Below are 21,697 nucleotides of genomic sequence, written 5' to 3' on the forward strand. Positions count from 1 at the left end.
ATATATGATATTTAAGTAAAATATAGAAAATATTGAGCATAGTTCACTAAAGTTCAAGACATGAGTAACAAGTCAGTAAAGCTTTTAAAGAACAAAACTGTACTGTAGCACAAACAGAAAGACATTATCCAGTAAATGCACAAAAAATGTAGTGGTATATGTAAGTTTTCGTTTTAACTCTGACAATCCATAAATGAGTTTAAAATATATTCTGATTAAAATTATACTGATTAATACTACTGATAATGAAATATTGATGTTCACTACCAGTCTTGCATGTTTAACTAACAGATCAAAGCTACCCTTTTATATATCTTTTAAACATAAATTTATCTACAGGAAAAGAATTAAAGAGTATTTCATGTACACACTGTATATACATGGGAGTTTTAACTATTTTAGATAAAAAAATCTACTTTATTATTACCGGTTAAATTGCACAAGTAACATTTGTTATTAGAAAGATGCTTTTAGTATAAACAAGTCACCAACATAGATCTTAATGTAATTTCAACAAACACGCATATACACAAAAAATATGTGGCTTGGCACAAAACCTTAATCTGGTCAAAACCCAATACACCAGCTATTCATATCCACTTTGACAACCTCTACACTCTACCGTCTACAGCATGTTATGAACTGCTGAGAATCTAGCAAAGTACAAAAAAAAAGAAATGATACCAGCAAAATATCATTACAGGAATTACTGTACAATATAAAAATGCAAAAAATGCTCTAATGTAAAATTGTCTGTAATTATGCAAATGATTTATTAGTTAGGCCCTCAAAATACAATGGCTTCCTTTCAAAACATTTGTGCTTGTAACACAGAAGCAAATCATAGAAGAGTTCCACAGGATTTATTAAACCACATAAATGAAAACAACAATGAACAGCAACAGTCAACTAACCAAACCATCATAGAAACCAGTACATAGTTGTTACCACCAATCTAAGAAATGTAATATTAAAACAGAACACTCTGTTGTTAAACATAAAGCATTACTGATAATGATTTTAATTAATAACATTTTACAGATATAAACTTTAAACATAAATTTAGATAAGCTGGGCTATAATGTACTAACTGAAACATTTGTCCTTGTCCAGGAAGAAGGATATGGAGCATTGTTCCACACAGGCACCATTTTCTAGCACATGCCCATCCATGCACTGCAGACAGTCTGTTCTTAGAGGGCCTTTGCATTCATTGCAGCTCCAGTCACATTCTTTATTATAAGAGAAAATAAACAGAAAAGTTAAGTATTGCATAACAGCATCACTTTGTGGTATTAAATTTAAATATAATATTATCACATAAAAGTATAATTAATATTAAGAAAAGAAATAGTCATTAATATTACATAAAGAGGTAGATTAATATGAAAATCTTCTAAAAGTTAAACAATAAAGCATAAGCATTGCTGATATCACAATAATATTTACAACTGTAGAACAAATAATAAACTTAAGTATAAATATAAAGGTGGCCCACAGGTTATGAATGAGTTCCATACCTCTACACAAGTCTGATCTAGCTTTGAAAATGGAGAAATGCATAAAGCTTTATTACATATTTTACAAAAATGTTTCAGACTTAATATTAATAAAATGATAAGGAAAAATATTAGTATACTTTAAATCAAAAAACACAAATAATGTAAATTAAAATTAATCACAGGTGTGTACAATATATCACCCTTATGCTTAAACATACACTTTTTGACAATAAGTATAACAACAACAACATTTATTTATACAGCACATTTTTATACAAATAATGTAGCTCAAAGTGCTTTGGGGTGTAAGACAGGGACTTATAGTACCTTTTTGTCATGTCTCAGTCAGGGTTCCTCCCCGTCTGGGGTTCAAATTAATTTTTTATGTCTCTTTTGTTCATTTTTGCTTCTTTGATTTATGTTGTTTATGTGCATCATTCTTTATTTTTATGATTTGTTGCTTCTGTTATGTTCTGTGTGTTTTGTGGGTAGTCCCTCAACAGGCGGGGCCTTCTGCCAATCACCACCAGGACCTACCCTCCATCCTTTAAATACAAAAGGTCTTCCACAGTTCCTGGTGGTTCATTTCAAATGGACTGTTGACTGGTGAGTTATTGTGCTTTTGTGAGTTTATAGGCTTTATGATTCTTTAGATTTCTGACTAATCCTTGAATATCTGTATTGTGATTTTGTTTGATTTGGATTGCCTTTGTTACAGGCAATTCAATTTTGCCTTTTGTGCTCTCCAGAGTGGGTTTTTTGTTACAGAGCATTTTGTGAAATAAATGTATTTATAAAAATTATGTTCTTGCCCTTATTCTAGTCAGGGTTTGGTGGTGCACCCTCATATAGAGGGCATTTTTGGAAGTACTATCGGAATTCTTTAGTGCCTAGGACTCCTAGTCTATGACACACAGAGTTGGAAAAGACAAAATGAAGGTACAAAAAGCCATCACTAACTGGTGATTGATGCCTTAACAGAGACATGCTGTCTCTACTGAGGGATCACAAAGAGTGTCACTTACCCCTCCTAGCCGCTGTATTCTATAAGTTAGTGCAGATGAAAAGAGTACTTAGGATGTTGGAAATTATAAGCATCAAGTTCTACCTCTCCTCACTTAAATGTACAACTGCCTATCTAGTTGTACGTACTTGTGAAAGACTTTATTTTGCAACTGTGTTACGCTGAGTTACATGTGCTATCCTTTCTGAAGGATCACTAAGTTTATCGCATCACCCTCATAGCATCTTCTACTCCCTAAGAAAGCATGGCTGGGGTTCTGGGAATTACAGCCGAATGCCAAGAGAGCTGTTTACCTGAGACTGAGCTTTATGACACATGGATGTAACAACACAAAATGATTGAAAATTGTGACAAAGTCTGTAGTATACAGTATTATTCTATTTCTTATTGTTAGTAACTGCTGCTATATATGTATTTGTTTCAAAACTAGTAAGTAAAAAAAGGAAAGCAGTTTATGAAATCTATTTGAGTTTCAGTTGAAAAGTAAAAAAAACAGAGTTTTATGTACCTGTTTGTAGCAGTTGAATTTTTGTAACCCATGACCACAATAACCTTAAGAGTCATCTGCTGTATTGTATAACATACAGAAAAATCTGCTTAAGTTTGACATTTACTGTACCGCATGAAATGATATGATAAAGTTTCATATCAATTAATCTGTAACAAATGTGTAACTGAAAATGTATTGGGAGATATCATAAGGCATTATAAAATATTCAGTACTGGTAACTTATTGAAGATGACTGTGTTTGCCTACCTGATAAAATAACATTATATGATGCTTAAATGTTAAAATAAAAGAACAAATTGAGAAACTATTGAAAAATGTAATATCCCATAGTTATAAATATCTTCTTTGAATTATGATGTATATTCTAACCTGTAACTTCAAAGGTTATTCAGTCTATATTACCTTTACACGTGCGAGTAGAAATATCCAGGTAATACTGAGGAGCACATATCTCATACTGACACTCCCCAAATAAAAGAACTTTAGTGGAGTCCTTACAGGATGTGCAGGTTTGAGCAGAATCACAGGTGAGGCACTGGCCATTGCAAGCTGTAAAAGTGAATTAAATAAAATGACATGGCATACCATTTCATACTTTTAATTAATATAAAGCAATTATAAGTTAATAAATGAAAATGAACTGTTTGTGTCTACAGCAACAATTCAAAAATATCTACTAAAGATTACAAACAAAACTTTTCCACTCTATTCATGGACAAGGCAGTACAGTGCATATATAAAATAATCAAAGTCACCTCGACACTGTGGAATATGAACTATAAGCAAAAGAGAAATACAAATGTTCTTCAGAGTAATTTACTGGGAAATGACAAGTTCAAATGTCTGGATATGACTTATAGAAGTACATGTGATTAAGGTTTCAAAAACCATCTAGGCAATGATGGGCATCTAAACAACCCCAAAGGTATATCCTAAGAGATATAAATAATAATGTTCCACAAAATGTTATTTTAAGATTTATTGAATTCAGATGGGTCTATCCAAACATGTTCATCCATAGGACTACAAGATATATTTTTTAAATTATTATTTTATTGACTTCAAGGGAGACAGACAATGAGGTGAAAAACTAAGCTAGACTTCTTTTAAAATGGCAAAATGTCACAGAAAATCTATATTTGTTTTCCAAAATTTACAATAAGTGTGCAAATATCAAAATATGGATCAATGTTCAAGAACATTTCTTGGCTTGCAAACTGACATATTTTTTAAGTATTAAGATTTTTTTCACATTTCCACCGTTGGCTGTAAACCCATTTTCAAACCACAAGAACAGGCACAGTATTTTTAGAAATTTATAAAAAAAAATGCCTCAGTTGAAAGCTACATTTACAATTGCAAATTAATATATACCATGACTCTAACAGAATAACTTTGACTTAAAATAATAAACTTACTCTTTAGCAAAAAGGTTACAGTTTATTTTTTATAAATACATTCAAATAAGAACAAAAAGGAGAACTTACAGTACAACAAATGAACACAATGACAGACACAATCCTGCCTAGGCTTTCCTAAGCAGAATGCTATCACTCTCTTTTAATTGGAGGGACCCAGGACTCGGGAAGATGGGAATGTTTTGATCTCCCAAGTAGCATAAAATATTTTTACCTTTCACCTCTTATCTCTATATTAAGAAGCAGACCTCTCCTCCTCTCACCTATTCACATACTGACTTTAAACTATATTTCCCTGGCAATGGTGACACCTCAACATCACACTAGTTTGGATGGAATGGGACCAGTGTGAGTTTATTTACAGTGGCAACAGGCAGCCTTACAGCCTTATTCTATCTCAGAGCTACTTTCCATTGTCAGATCTGCAACTCTTCAATAACAGTACAATCATAGTCCTTGTAATAAAACTTAAGAGTCTCTGCAACTCTGAGCCCTGCTCAACAACAAAAGGGCCAGATCTCAGAATCAGTTTCCAAGCTTCTGGTTATGTTAAAAATAAATTGGTAAAGTTGTTTCATCAGACCAAGTAACACTGTGTATCCTCTTGCCAGCTTGGAAATCTCCTGGCCTCATTAAAGTGCACTGTAACTTTCCTATTTTTCTTCAATACATTGCTCTTGTTCACTTCTGGGGCACTGTTACAGGACTGTGACAGAACTTATGACCGGACTTATGACCCATTTATGTTCCCTACCTGAAAACAATGTTAAGAGGTGTGCCTAGGCACCCGAACCGCATATCAGATAAGCCCTGCTTCCAGTAAACTTCCCAGCCAGGTAACACTTTACAATTATATTGGAATACATCCATGTAATACAGCAACAGAATACATTAATGTTAATTAATACTAACAGTCATCAAGAGCAAAAGAGACTTACAAGTTTATGATACACTGAATGTTCTTTGCCCTATAATGACAAGAACTTAACAGGTAAACTTGAGGTATAAATTCCAGCATCCTAGACACCTTGCCTGTTTTTAGTAACATTAGGAATTTTTAGTATATTTCACTTTTTCTAAACTAACTTGCTCAATCAAGCAATTAAACCAGTTTCAGCTTAAAAGTGTACAAAAATACTATAAAAATTAAACAATGATTTACAGCAAATAAAATAATGAATTTTTTTTTTTTGAACAAAACATTTATAAATAATTCTGTTCAGCTGACCTTTTCTTATTAGGCATTCTCTAACTCTTTTACATTCAAGAAACATACCCTGGCAAATGTGATTATCATCGCTGAAGTATCCTTTGTGGCAAGAAAAGCTGCATAATCCTTCATGAGTCAAAACAAGGTCTCCCCAACAAGATGTGCAACTGCCCACTCCACCACTGTGGCATGTCTTACATGATGAATGGCATTCTGAAAAATGAAATTATATTTTAATAGGAACATTGCTTTTATTTTCTAAAATGTTTAAAACAATATTTATATATTTTTGGTAAAAACTGCCTTATATACTTTTTATGTACACATTTCTTTTAATAGGGGTGCAGTTCTTAGTGCTGCTGTTTTACAGCTCCAGAGGCCTGGGTTCCAATACCAACCAAGGCACTGTATTAATGGAAACTGGATATTCATTCTGTGCCTGCATGATTTACTTATTCATTTAGTATTTACTCCTGGTGTTGTCCCATATATACCATACTAATCTTGGATTAACTGGTGATCCTAAACTGGCTTTGTATGAGTGAGACTGGGTATGTGCACCTTGTAAAGAATGTATTCCTGTCTTGCAGTGTTGTGCTCAATTCTGCTGCTGGGATGTGCTCTAGCTTCTTTAAATCTGCATTGTATTAACCTGGGTCAATAACCCATAAGTAAGGTTACTAAGGCTTATTTTAATAAACATAGCCATAAGAAAATAAGTACAAAATGTCTGACATAAATGACAAGGTTTTATATATATATATATATATATATATATATATATATATATATATATATATATATATATATATATATAAATGTTCCATATACAGAAAGAAATGTATTCATTTGAGACAACATAATATTTAATAAAAGTATCACTATAATTACAATGATTACGATTATTATGATAGTAGCCTCTGAAATATTGATTAATATCTATCTATCTTAATATTTCAGATTATTTAAATAATCAAATAAATACATCTCTTGTGCAATGTGACAAAAATAAAATTACATGTGCGTTTAAATAATTATATTTGTTGTATTTATGTAAATGTACGTATTTTGGTACTTACTTCTTTATGCATGTATTTCACCACTTAATCATGAATTTTTTTTCAATGCCACCACATCCAAAATTAAACATGTCTTGAAATTTAAATAATCGTTTTCAACCATCAAATGTGAGAAGATGTACAGAATGAGTAGTAATGAGGATGTAGATATTCAGCCAATTAACTGCCACATTTACAGCAGAAACTCCAGATGCAGAATTGAGAGGATAGTAAATTGAGAGCTTCTTAAATTAAAGAAACTGTGTTGTGCAGTAATTCTTGCTGTCATGTCCACCATGGATGCCCATGGTTGCAGCCTTTATTATGATCACAACAGTACTCATAGATGCATGCTGATTACAGTGTTTTGCCTGCCCTGCAAACCCTGCTGCATTGCACTACACTACAGCCACTAGGGGCAGGTCTGTCAAAATGATCAACTAGTCATTGAGTTTTCATATCTTGATGCGTGAAAGTACCGGTTTAAATTGCAAGGCTTATGTCATGCTGCATTTTCTGTCAGTGAAATAAATAAATATAAACCCTCTTATCCATGGCAGGTATATCCTAGCAAATGATGGGGGCATACATTAAACATAATGCTGCACATACAGAAGTTAAGTAAGAAAGTACATATATTTTAATGCTATATTTAATTATTTGCATCCATACATCTTCCAAATATGTATAAACAGAGAAGGGTCACAGGGAAGCTGAATCCTATCCCAGTAAGCATCAGGGGCATGACAGAAACAATATCCAGACAGGGCACCAGCCCAAATTATTATTTACTTGCTTTCACACAGCACAATACATTTATTTGTATTTTTATTAATTTAGAAAAGTCCAAAATATTCAACCATATTGAAGAAGCTACAGGAACCATTTTAGTAAGGACTAACCAAGCAGATTATTATTACTCTAACATAAAAAACAGCTTTGCTGATCATAATGAAACTTGCTATATGGCTTGCTATATTTACAACTGTCAAGCATTTCACTGTATGCTTATTTTTAATGTGGCTAAAAGGAGACCTGAAATACCTTACTCTAGGTATTATCCAATGATACTTACTTTTACAAGTTCCTCTCTCTGTGTAGTACCCAGGAGGACATTCACTGACACAATCATCTCCATGTAAGTGGTAACTAGGATTCTTGCACAAGAGGCAGATGTTGCCATTACTTTTCAAGTCTGTCACACAATGCTGGCATTGACTACTGCATGCTGTAAACATACAAGACTATATTTTACTCTGTCAAAAAAAATATCAGTCGGCGGTATGATAAAATTTACATACTTTTTACATGTTATATCTAAGACAAAACTTCAAACAGATATGAGCTTACTGTTAATTAACAATTCTAAAGCTAAAACATTTATTTTTTAATCAAAGATGAGGTAATATAAAGGTATGCCAACAATACTTATTTCTATAAATATCTCTTCCTATGATCCTTGGTTTACAGTATCAAGAGCCTGTGTTCCTGTTGTCTAATTTATAATTTGTGAATGTGTCTAATTAACAATGGCTTTGATAGGTTCTTGTTACTAAGGAACAGTTAACTAGCCTTGTGTTGATCGGTTTAGTTTACATTCTGTAACCTGTACATTCTCTAGCATTGCCTTGTAGCACTTGTTTCAAGAGTCCCCAGACTCATGTTTACTCACTGTGTTGACCTTTTTCGTAAAACACCTTGGATAAAAACATCTGTCTAGTGATAAAATTGATATGTAATTGTAAGGGCTAAATTTGCCAAAGATGTGTAAGGGCTTTAGGACCATTCCAAAAATAAGACTCCCATAAAGAATAGTGGTGACTTTGTAACAAAAGTACATATAGCAGTAAAATATGTGTTCGTCAAACAAGATACTCACAATATTTTATATCTATTTGTATTTGTCTATGGCTATCTGCATCTGTGCTGTCATGTTTCATTTTCTGTTCCAATGTAGAAAAAGAAGGTATGTGACAGCAGTCCACAGAATTGTGACCTGTGAGGCCACCAAAGTGAACTACGATATGCTGGAAGATACATTTAAAACTGAGGCACCAGTACAATGTTATTGGTTGGAATATAGGAGACTGGTCCAACAGCCTTACCCAGTGGAGTGGCAATCAGAGTTTTTCTGGATTATATAATCGTTAACGAGGAGCTTTATCTAGGGTAACTGTGGGAGGAGAACTTCATTAAGATAGGACTTGCTACATTTTCGAGGACCTACTCCATATTCATCCAAGTTAACTCATTTTTGGGTTATCATTACAAGCTGAACTATCCAACTTGTTGTGATGCCACTATAACCCTCATCAGGAAGTGAAAGTGGAGAGATTATTCAGCAAAAAGTTTAAAGTAAATAGCTTAATATCTCATTTCATTAATCCTGTCACCTATCTTGAATTTCTTTTTTCAGAATATTAAATATTCACTGTCATAAATAATTTGCAAAAAGGGCACTTTATTGTACAAATACATGCAATGTGGCTAAAAAAGGTGTTAAAGTAAGAGGAAAGGAATTCAGACAAAAGCAATTAAACAATAATTCTTAGGAGTCCCAGTCAATTTTTTGTGAGGCTTAATGCATGTTCTTTCTGTCTCTTTGTCTTTCCAAAGACCACATACTGAAGAAAGCAGCACTTCAAACAATAAGGGGTGTATTTTAAAGGGTAAAAGCCTGACAGTCTAGAAGATCATTTCTAAAATAAATATTATAATGGTGAAAGTGATTTACAAAATGTTTGTTTCAAAGTTCAGATATTCTTACATTCAATTTATAATCATATATTTTCTTTTCAAAATAGTATGAATTCAAGCAAGGCTTATTTAATTTTCTTGTTACAAATCTAAGTTTGCATGAAGCAAAATAATAAATAAATAAATAAATAAAGATAAAGATACAGTTCTACTACTCAGCTGTGCTCTTATTTATTTGAAAAACTTTGCTTTAAAATTCCACCTTGTGCAAAATTGCTTACTATGTTTTGGTTGAATCCTTGTCATTTCTGAAGATGGTACCATCATTGCATATTTTGCCATGATTAAGAAACATTGTCCAGGCACAATTAATGGTAATCCACAAACATGTAACACTGAATTGTCATAAGTAAGAGATCAAGAACTGAGTTAGAACAGAGTTCAATGAAACAGTCCTTGTAAAAATGTATTAAATGAACTGGTAAAAAAGCTAAATTAGCTACAATGGGCCAGTGTGCTCAGATAGCAGTATTTTCATGGATTTATTGAGATGTATGAACTGTTGAAAGTGAATACAATGGCATATACATTTGACCTTTCATAGATGACCTTAAACATAACCTTCATATTTTTAAAAAATCACCTGAAGAGATTGTTTCCTTTTAATCCCAGCCAGAATCTCTTTACTAACATTCATGAAAAATTTGCATTGTTCTACCAAGATCAGCAATTTTTGAAGGATATATGCAGATTATGTAGATTATTTTTTAGATTAATTTTTAAATTAAGTGTACTGCAGCTTCTGATCTCCCAAAGTTTTCAAAAAAACATTACTGGCAAATCTTAATAATGAAGAATCTATAAGGTATGAGGTAATCACAAAAGCCTACTGGCATGTGCTACTTTATGTTCCAGTATTATATTTTATTGTGCCAATGGTAGTTAAGACAAACAAAATAATAAAAGTGACAGAATCTTGAATTTTTTGTAACATCTAAGGGTCTGCGTTCAGTAAACAATTTCCTTTAAACTTGCTCAAATTTCTTATTTTAGTCAAAACATTCTTTGAATAAAAATAAAAACATTAGGTTTCTACAATTTAAGCTTGCAAAGAAAAATAAAAACTTTAAACAACTTGTAGGTGTTTATCAAAATTTAAGATAATTAGCACACCCTACAGACAATGTAATATGCTTTGTAGTCTTTTGATTTTTTGCAAAGAATGTAAAGAAAAGGCGTCAGACATTCATTATCTCTATTACTGCACTTCTTACAAAATCTTTGTTAAATCAAAGGTGAAATGGTGGAGGCTTTGTTTACTTTTAAGTAGTCCTTTTATGTTTAAGAATTAGTGTGATAAAGAAGCAGTAAGAAAAACTGGTTATGTCTAAAATGTTATCTAGTTTTTTGAGAAAGACATCAAAGAACCAAGCAACAAAAGAAATCTTCGATTGACCACAACTAAAAGAAATATAAGAAGACTGCATAAAGTTCATTTTAAGTAGGTATACACACCAAAGTAACAGGTTAAAAAGTTTGTGAAAAGCAATGTCTCACCAAATTTTACATGGCATACCTTTCACATTAGCCCAACACAATTTCAGCTTGTCAAATGCAAAACATGTTTTGAAAATACAGGATATTTTAAATTTTGTTTTTATGAGGAACTTCCTCTGAATAATAAACAGTCTGATGCAGCACTCTGATTAATAAGAGGTACTCTTGGAACTGTCATCATTACAACAGTAAGGGTGCAATGATCTGGCAAAAGACTTTGTGAACTTAGATTATGTGCTAAACATGACATTTGGATTTTTAGTATAAAAATGAGATAAAGGTAAATGTAAAATAAAAAAACAATTGAAGGTAACTTTAAAATAAATTAACAATTGAGAGGTTTTCCTTTATTTGTTACAATTACCCATGTACAAAGAATTAACAGAATATTATAAACCTCCTGCAGCCATACAACAAAGCTGTTCCAGATGAAAGTGAACTGAAATTCTACATAGGTCTGGCATCTTAAAAAAATATTTATGACTTTTAAAAATAATGTACTTACTATGGGTAATCATATAGTTTTAACAACAACTATAATTCTGATAAACTAGATACCCAAAAAATGCCCAGTTCCAGATCATGAGGGGGCTGAGGGGAGGGGACAGGGCCCTCCTCACTCACATGTCAGCATCAGGGCGTATCTTATATCCACTTAGCTAGCAAATGACAGAACTACTTAACGGATTTATATTGGGTTTTTTCTGGAATTTGCTTGAACAGTCCAGTTGATTTTGCGATTTCTCTCATTGCACTAAGAATCATAGTTTGCTTGCTGGAGTGATATACTTATGCTAAACCGAGACAGAGGCTGTGGGCCGAGGGAAGGGTGATGTCAGGAGTAGTTAGCCGGGTGGGGCCCTCCTCACTCATGTGCCAGCTTCTGTTCGAATCACTCTATCTTTCGCCACATTTTGGCTCCGCTTAGTTAGCAATACCTGTTTGTTTATTGATTATTAAAGTTTGACCCAGTTTCACACGGGCAAAGCCAAGGGGGATGGCTAGTTATGTATGGAAATTAGCCATTTGGTGCTGTGCAGACTGGCACAGGGATCAGTGTTTTATATTCAGTGGCTATACTCATAATATTCTCATTATTAAAATTAAAATACATCAAGATTTTTTTAATGCATGCAGGATGGAAGGCTAGAGTACTGATCAGGTTGTAACATCACAACCTGGCCACAATGCAAATTTACAGGAAAATGTTCAACGAATAAGATCATTGGTAAATACGAAAAATTTGCTGTGAAAAACACTTTGGTGAATTTCATTGATCAACACTAATGAGGACATTTAAGCAAGTGCAAATCATTACAATAACAACTTACCTATGCAGTAACCAACGTCATTCAAGTACTGTCCTTCTAAGCAGCTGGTTGTGCAATGTCCATTCACCAGAATGGCTAAGGGGTGACAAGTAGTGCAATCTGAAACAGAAGGGCCTTTACACTCTTTACATGATGGATGACAATCTGCAAGCAACAAAAAAAATGTAAGATTAAAGGAAATGTAGAAAGTAGAAATGTGTTGGCAGAAAACCAAATGTAACTTGACAAATGCCAGAAAGGCCTCTGCAGTTCGCATACCAGGAGAAGGTGGGAGCGGAGGATGCCATCATCTATATGCTTCATCGATCCCTCTCCCACCTGGACAGAGGCAGTGGTGCTGTAAGAATTATGTTTTTGGACTTCTCTAGCGCCTTCAACACCATCCAACCTCTGCTCCTTAGGGATAAGCTGACTGAGATGGGAGTAGACTCACACCTTGTGGCATGGATTGTGGACTATCTTACAGACAGACCTCAATATGTGCGTCTTGGGAACTGCAGGTCTGACATTGTGTGCAGCAATACAGGGGCACGCGCGGGACTGTACTTTCTCCGGTCCTGTTCAATCTATACACATCAGACTTCCAATATGACTCGGAGTCCTGCCACGTGCAAAAGTTCGCTGATGACACTGCTATTGTGGGCTGCATTAGGTGTGGGCAGGAGGAGGAGTACAGGAAACTAATCAAGGACTTTGTTAAATGGTGCGACTCAAACCACTTACACCTTAACACCAGCAAGACCAAGGAGCTGGTGGTGGATTTTAGGAGGCCCAGGCCCCTCATGGACCCTGTGATCATCCGAGGTGACTGTGTGCAGAGGGTGCAGACCTATAAATATCTGGGAGTGCAGCTGGATGACAAATTGGGCTGGACTGCCAATACTGATGCTCTATGTAAGAAAGCTCAGAGCAGACTATACTTTCTAAGAAGGCTGGCATCCTTCAACATCTGCAGTAAGATGCTGCAGATGTTCTACCAGACGGTTGTGGCGAGTGCCCTCTTCTACGCGGTGGTGTGCTGGGGAGGCAGCATAAAGATGAAAGACGCCTCACGCCTGGACAAACTTGTTAAGAAGGCAGGCTCCATTGTAGGATTAAAGTTGGACAGTTTAACATCTGTGGCAGAGCGATGGGCACTAAGCAAACTCCTGTCAATCATGAATAATCCACTGCATCCACTTAACAGTGTCATCTCCAGACAGAGGAGTAGCTTCAGTGACAGACTTTTGTCACTGTCCTGCTCCACTGACAGACTGAGGAGATCGTTCCTCCCCCACACTATGCGACTCTTCAATTCCACCCGGGGAGTAAATGCGAACATTAATTTTATTTTAATTCTTTTCATTTTTATTACTATTTAATTTAATATTGTTTCTTTGTATCAGTATACTGCTGCTGGATTATGTGAATTTCCCCTTGGGATTAATAAAGTATCTATCTATCTATCTATCTATCTATCTATCTATCTATCTATCTATCTATCAAAAGCAGGAATTCACAAAATATTGCAAAGGCAAGCTAATGTATTTTTATAAACTATACTAAGAAGATTCACATTTACTTAAGACTAGGCCTCAGACTCATATTTAAATGGAAATGGCTTTTATTCTGATAATGAATGCATTTTTCATTTTAATTACTCTCTGTAAAAAGATCCTAGATAATTATCAAGACAAACAATACACAAAGCTATTACTATTACCTGCATTATATTGGTGAAGATTTGACCAAGTTGTATTTTGATCTTTTCTGTTTTTCTCAACCTCAGTTATAAACCAGTGCAGTACAGGCAACTATTGTTTCTTTTGATAGTGCCCTCAGTTACCAAGATACTAATCAAATAAAATGCACATGATTTTTTAAACTTCAGTTATTATTCTAGAAAAAAGGCTTCTTTATAACGCACAATGAGTACAAATATAAATCCAGTAATATTAAATTGCAAATTGAGTATACTCAAAAAAGAAACCTTTAGACTGCTGCTAGAAATTTAACATGGCATTTTTTTTCTGTATACAGTATATTGACTAGACAAGTAAGGCAACTGTACAAGCACCATAAGAATTCAGTGTCTGCTTCTGGACCCTATTTTTACACATAAAATTCATAAGAAATAATATAAAGCTTTGGAATATTTCACATTTCCCACTAAATAGGAACAACTTAAATCTTGACACCATATAATGTTACTGTACAGTAAGTAGCTGTTGTAATTGGAATTTTGGGGAGCAAAGCCATACAATACATTCATATCTTAGAAATATTACAGTGCTGACTGACGGCCATGGGCTATGATGGAAAAAATGTGCAAGAACCTCTGAAAAAAAACAGTTGTTCAGAATATGCATGGTATATACAAAGCTCAAAAAATTAAAGGTACACTTAATCATCACAGGCTAATACCAAGTCAATTAAGCTTCATGGATATCAATGTGTTCAGTTAGGTAGCATAAACAGTTGCGAATTAACTTCACCTGCTTTGGTGCAAAGTGAAAGTGACAACAGGTGCACTAGACAGGCAACAGAAAGACAACCCCCAAAAAGTGAATGGTTTTGTATGTAGTGGCCATAGACAATTGCTCTCTCCTTATCCTTACTGACTGATTATTCTCTAGTTTTTTGTTTTGCTGGTGTCCTTGCGCCTCATGTATAATGCCATGCTGTGATGGATGGCTGGGGATCGTGCCCTGTTGGGAAGCCTGGGAGAGCAGGGGACCAAGAAAAGGGCAAACCACCCTAGGTTACATCGGGGCCACGAACATGGGGCTGTAACACTCAAGCCTGTTGGGTTACATGGCCACCACCTGGGACCGCTGGGATAATTCCGGAGCCGTGGTCTGCAGCACTTCTGCCACACCTGGGAGTATTGCCGGGACTTAACTGAGGATCACCTGGAGTACTTCTGGGTGTGGTATAAAAGGGGCCACCTCACTCCACTCGGGGAGCCGGAGTCGGGTGGAAGAGGACGGAGCTTGCAGGAGAGAAGTGGAGGCAGTGAAGAAAAGAAAAGAAAAGATAAGGATTGAGTTATTCGGAAGTATTATGGTTACAGTGTGTTGTGCAGAAAAGTTAAAATAAACAGTGTGTGTTTTGGGGACATTCTGAGTCCGTCCGTTTGTGTCCGGTGGTCAAACTCCCCAATGCATAGAATCAGAGGTGGGTAGAGTAGCCAAAAATTGTACTCAAGTAAGAGTAGAGTTACTTCAAAATAATATTACTCAAGTAGAAGTAAAAAAAGTAGTCATCCAAAAAATTACTCAAGTAAGAGTAAAAAAAGTATTTGGTGAAAAGACTACTCAAGTACTGAGTAACTGTTTGATCATAATAAATGATTTATTTTTTAGAAATGTAATAAGATAGACAAAAATATAAAATAATGTGCAAATTCTGCTATTTCCAAATAAAATTAAAAATGAGTAAAAATAAATAATATCTTTACAAAACAGATAGATAGATAGATAGAAATATAGATACTTTATTAATTCCAAGGGGAAATTCACAATAATTAAAATAAAAATGCACAAATGACACAAAGTTCCAAATCTCAGTTATTCACAACAAAGCTATAAAAGCCAAAACCTACAGTAGGTAACGTATGTTTGAACAGTGCAAACTACAGTGACAAGATATACTGTACACTGACTGTATAATACTGCATATTCACCTGCCCTCCAAATAGCACAGCTGACAGAAAATAACATTAGAACAAGGCAGCTTGTGCACGTACACGAAGTCTCACTTTACCATGACTGTCTGTGTCAGTGCATGTTTAGTTAAATGCGTACGCATTGTCTGAGGCTGCCGTGAAAATGTGCTTGGCTTTATGCCAAGTTTAGTTTTTATACACCTCTAAGTGAGTGTGGAAATAGGTGTACACAACATTTTTATGCCACTGGAACCTCATTCTTTTCACAGATGAGAACAGGTTCAAACTGTGCACACGAAAGATGTGAAAGAGTCTGGAGACGACATTGTGAACATTATGCAAACTGCAATATTATCCAGCATGACCAATTTGATGGTGGGTAGGTGATGTTCAGGAGATGCATATTCTTGGATGGTTGCAAAGAGATCCCCATGTTAGGCAACAGTACTCTGACTGCTGTTAGCGACCAGGATGAAATCCTAAGAGTCATTGTTAGACCTTATGGTAGTACTGTGAGCCATTGGTTCCTCCTAGTACAAGATATTGCCCAGCCTCATGTTGCCAGAGTGTGTAGGCAGTTCCTGGATGATGAAGAATTGATGCCACTCACTGGCCCACACATTCCCGACACCTGAATTCAATTAAGAACCTCTGGGATGTTATGTATCAGTGCATCCGACACAGCCAAATAGTATCACAGACTGTCCAGGAGCTCACTGATGCCCTAATCCTGGTCTGGGAGGAGATCTCCCAGGACACCACCTGCTGTCTTTTCAAGAGTATTCCCAGACATTTTTAGGAGTACACACAGGCATCTGGAGGCCATACACACTACTGAGTCACTTTAGGAGTTGCCATGATGAAATTCATGCAACTTGGATCAGCCTGTGGTTTCAATTTTGGCTTTGATTTTCAGTGTGATGTTGAATCCAGCCCTCAATGGGTTGGTGATTTTGAGTTCCAATTACAGCTGTTACATTATTTTGTTCTGAACGAATTACATAGTATTACTCAATAAAGATTTTCCACTTAAATAATTTGTTCATTGAGATCCAATGTGTCATTTAAGTGTTCCCTTAATTTTTCTGAGCAGTGTATGTCTGCCATATACTATTACATCCATGTGGAATATAGCTATATAAACCATAAGAAATTGACTTGATCATTTTACTTACAAACAAGTGTATTAACAGTTCTATTTTAAAAACTATATGTACACATGTCCTTTAATTTATACAAAATTCAGTCGTCAGTTACCTTAAAAGACAAGTGTGTTTAGATACATTTGGTATTAACCAAAACAACAATTATACATTTAACTAATAAAAATATTGAATATTTAAAACAGGATAGATTAACTATCAGAAGCCTTGGAAACAAAACTTACTAGTGCAAAGGGTGTCTTGACTAAACAGTCCTTCAGGGCATTTTGGTAAGCATCTGCCTTCATGGAGGACATTTGGGGGAGTGCAGGATGTGCAGTTTTTGAAACTTTTTCCAGTACATTCTAAGCATGACGAATGGCACTCTGAAAGTGTGGAAAACAAGATAAAAAGTAAATTAAATACATGCATACATGCTTGGAAGAAAAATAATATGCTACAGCATTCTTGAATCTACTCTCTATTTATTCACTTTGTACAAATGACAATTACTTTAAGATTTCTTTTGAGCAGAAAAAAATGCATTATGTTTTAGTATGCTGAATCATCTACTTACCAAAAAAAAAATCAGTCATACACACCTACTTCAATCAGTACTCTATTAGTAGTCTCTGGATTTCAAGAAAATCTATTATGTTTTGTTAACACAAGTTTGAAGCATACAAATAAAGCTGTCAGATTCAACATACTGCACCACAATACCAGATCCAGCATATAATGACAAAGTATAGATATTTGTAAACAAGACAAAAGAAAAAAAATATAACATGAGAAAAAGCAAAGCATGATAACTTGCTATTAGAATGGCAGGTACATTTTGTATTAACCACTAACCTATATGCGTATCTATAACAAAAAGAGATAAAAAAAATAGTGTGTGGTAAAAACTAATCCATATGCAGACTTTATTCAATCTGCAGTTTGCCCGTTTGTGAACCTGTGAAATTCAGTAATGCAACACATTATCTGACCATATTTCAGTCTCTGTTCTCTCTACTGGTCAAACCCTACTTAATATATAAGAGGGCATGTCCGTGATGTATCCTTATTTTACAATTTCAAAATGGTCTCAAGGTTATAGAAAATAGTTTGTAACAGCCAATTATGGGGATCAAAGACAGCATTCTGATACTTCACTAACAGAGAACAATAGAAAAAAAACTAAATTCTTAATTTTATTTTTATTTCCTAATAGTAATTGTTGAATAAACACTACAAAAATAGGTTTTCTTTTTGTAATGATTTAGTAATAAACTATTATGAAGCTGAATAATATTAGAACTACATTTCCGTTTAACAGGTTTTACCACAGAATTGCTGTTTTATCGTGTGCCATAAAAAGTGACTAAAAGATTAAGATGCCTGGAATGCTATGCGGTGTTGAAAATTATAGTCCATTGCACATATAATGAGTGTTTCAGGTCAAATCTTTGTGAGCAATCAACCTTCCTATGATAAACAAGGGAAGCCAATCTCTGTAATTCTGGAGAGCAAACTTCAAAAGATGTACCTTTTATTGGAAGACAGTTAGTGAACAAGAAGGAGAAAGGTAGTGATTAAATATAGTTATGTATGAAAGTGTGTAAACATTGTGACTTGGAATGCCTGGATAACTAAAATCAGAGGAGTCTGCAACGGCATTAAACAGAAAGGCAGTATATGTTTGCAGGAAAGGAAGTAAAAAGGAAAATGGAATGAAATGCTTAATGGGAGTGGAAGAGAGCTGAAAGTGGAATGTATTTATGGTAATGAAGGAAAGTGAGCATGCTGTAGTACTGTAAGAACTGTTTGTAAATGGTTGATAAGCATAGTCCAAATACATGCAGCACAGACTGGTAGAGACATGAATTATTTTGCTGTTGTTGTGTGGTGTACTTCAGGGGAGACTACTGTACAAAGAGGCAAACAGAGTGAACATGTTGGAACAAGTGCTGGCTATGAGGGAGTCCATAGATGCTTTTTTGATAACATAATGTAAAAAATTATGTCCAATTGCATTGTAATACTGTCAGAAATGCTCAACACAGCTGAAAGTCTTGATGCCGAGTACCCGATGGTTATAATTCTACAGCAAACAAAATAGTAAAGGTGCTACCCCTCTAAAATCTAACCACAAAGTAGGCCAGAATCCTACCAGCTTGCCCTGATAAGGAGCACTTCAAGGCAGCCTGAGTTTCTACTTTATAGGATGACTTTGACTTTAAGAGTTCAAAAATATATAAGCATTGTCATAAGAATAATCAAAATGACTCACAAGGGAGGGGAAACCATGTAAAAGAGGCTACAGAAGTAATCTTTATAAAAGAGGAGTTTAATAACTAAGAATAGAGAGAAATAACATTTTCAAAAAGTTCAAACAGCAAAAGGTTTGGCCCAAAAGGCATAACACAGCAACCAAGTCCCAATACAAAAAAAAGCAAGTCAAAATCCTAAGACAGAGCAAAATTTCAATAAAACCAAGAAAAGAAACACAAGGGTAGTTAGTACTCACAAAGACAATTTTCAATTTCACCAAGCACATTTGAAAGAACCACCAGGAACTCACTTCCCTGCCTGCCTTTATATGCTAAAGACAGTTCCTTAGCGGTAAGATAAGGGTAGCCCCCTCCTCAAGGGGATCCACACACAAAACACCAACATGACAAAACATGATTACACACATTGATACAAACAACAGATAAATAAAATAATACAGACAAATAATAAACAGAAATAACAACATTAACAGAAAAGATCATAATCATTGAATAAAAAAAATACATACAAAAAGAAACTTCAAAATAAGTCATAGCAGGAACTCTAGATTAAATATAACACAGACTGAACTACACAATATAAATGTAAGGAAAGTGATATTATTTCAGCTGAAAAAGAACTGTAATGTAACACAGTGTACCTTGATAAGCAACAGTGAAGGATGTTAATGGCACTTGAGGGAAACATTAAAGATCTGATGAACATTACTGAACTTCAGCTTGATTTCATGTCTCAAATGATCCTTATAGCCAAATAAGTGTGCATTTTAGTGAATTCTGTAGCGCATGACATAGTTTGGACTTTAGAGCTCACAAAATTAAAATAGTAGTTTTTAGAAATTACATTAGAAAGAAAACAGTTACTTCAGCAGCTCAGCGTCTCTTTTTGGGGAATCATTTACTTAGGGCAACTTTATGATTCATCAGAACTTTGTACTTCATCTTCTGCAGGTAATCTGTCAAGCATTTCTGCTATACCTGCTCTTTGCTTAACACCTTAATTTCTAAAATATATAGCAGCATTACAGCCATGCAGAGGCCATCTTCTATTTGTCAAAGCAAAAACTGATTTAAGGAAATGTATTATATCTTTTAAAGCATAAGACTTTTTCGTAGTTGTGATAAAGCCATTTTTAGCCGTGTGAGAATTTCTAGAAGTTTTGTACCTTTTTCTGCCTGATAGAAATTTATTGGTCTGTGCTTGGTCAGTTTATCCTACACTTTTTGGGTAAATGGAATTAACCCAGTATTCTGTCTTTTGCTTCTTATACTCTCCCCTTAGCTCCTGACAAAGTATGCATTCCCCAATTATCAGATAACCCAGTAGTGATAATGCATCTGTACTGGTAGCAATGTCAGTCTTTTCAGATGAGCATTCATGCTTTTTTCCCTGCACATTTGGAGAGCCTGGTTAGTAATAGACATACATAATTCCTCAAAAACAGCAGCAATCATAAGACTATCCATTTCCTTGCAAAGAACTTAATTTTAATTGTGCAGTAACCTACAGTATGTATTAATGATAAAGCTGTTAATCTGTATTGATAAGCATACTGTATGTTTCACTGACAATCTGTTTTCAATAAGTGTTTTTTATTCCAAAAAGGATGTCAGACACTCTTCAGGATAAGTGCCTTTCAAAATTCAGTATAGATGATCCTAGTATGCTTCTTATAAAGCAGAGCAGTAAAGAAGAACAGTAAAGTAAAGCAGAGAGTGTCATAGTACATACTGCACAATATTGAACACTTATAACAACCTCTGGAAAACACACATATTTCTGCAGTATAGTAAGTGAAAGTTTAAGGACTTACCTGTCTTTTCTCATTCAAGTATGTCACTAGTTTTGGACTGGTTTTCATATTGGTATTAGACATTGTAAAAGTCTACATTTTTTTGCAATCTACTGCTGTGACTTGCTATTTTGCATCAACTTGTATAAACTGAATCATAAATGTGGATATTCTGATATTATAACATAGAGTGATTGGTTGGTATACAGAGGATTCAGTAAGTTTTCAGACCCCTTCACTTTTTTGCATTTTGCTATGTTGCAGCCTAGTGCTAAAATCATTTAAATTATTTTTTTCTTCCATATAAAACAACACACCCCAAAATAATCTTTTAGAAATCTTTGCAATTGATTAAAATAAAACAATGAAATATCACTGTGACACAAGAATTCAGACCATTTACTGAGTACTTCATCACTGGCAGTGATTACATACCTACATTTGTAGGTATGACGTGACAAGCTTAACAAACCTAGATTTGTGGATTTTCTCCCATTCTTCTTAGCAGATTCACTAAAGTTCTGTTAGCTAG

At 34.6% G+C, this 21,697-nt stretch overlaps 1 protein-coding gene across 2 annotated transcripts in view; it reads right to left on the minus strand.

Moving 5' to 3' along the window:
* fras1 (Fraser extracellular matrix complex subunit 1) overlaps positions 1-21,697 on the minus strand; it is a 304,511-nt gene that overhangs the window by 127,400 nt on the left and 155,414 nt on the right. For both annotated transcript variants that reach the window (XM_039758545.1, XM_039758544.1), the window contains exons 19-24: positions 17,342-17,482; positions 12,309-12,452; positions 7,799-7,951; positions 5,732-5,878; positions 3,440-3,586; positions 1,092-1,232 (exon numbers count right to left, since the gene is read on the minus strand). In XM_039758545.1, coding sequence (XP_039614479.1) covers positions 1,092-1,232; positions 3,440-3,586; positions 5,732-5,878; positions 7,799-7,951; positions 12,309-12,452; positions 17,342-17,482 — 873 coding nt within the window. The remainder of the gene's footprint in view (positions 1-1,091; positions 1,233-3,439; positions 3,587-5,731; positions 5,879-7,798; positions 7,952-12,308; positions 12,453-17,341; positions 17,483-21,697) is intronic.

This window comes from Polypterus senegalus, chromosome 7 (assembly GCF_016835505.1).
Source record: "Polypterus senegalus isolate Bchr_013 chromosome 7, ASM1683550v1, whole genome shotgun sequence".
In the NCBI taxonomy this organism is placed as follows: domain Eukaryota; kingdom Metazoa; phylum Chordata; class Cladistia; order Polypteriformes; family Polypteridae; genus Polypterus; species Polypterus senegalus.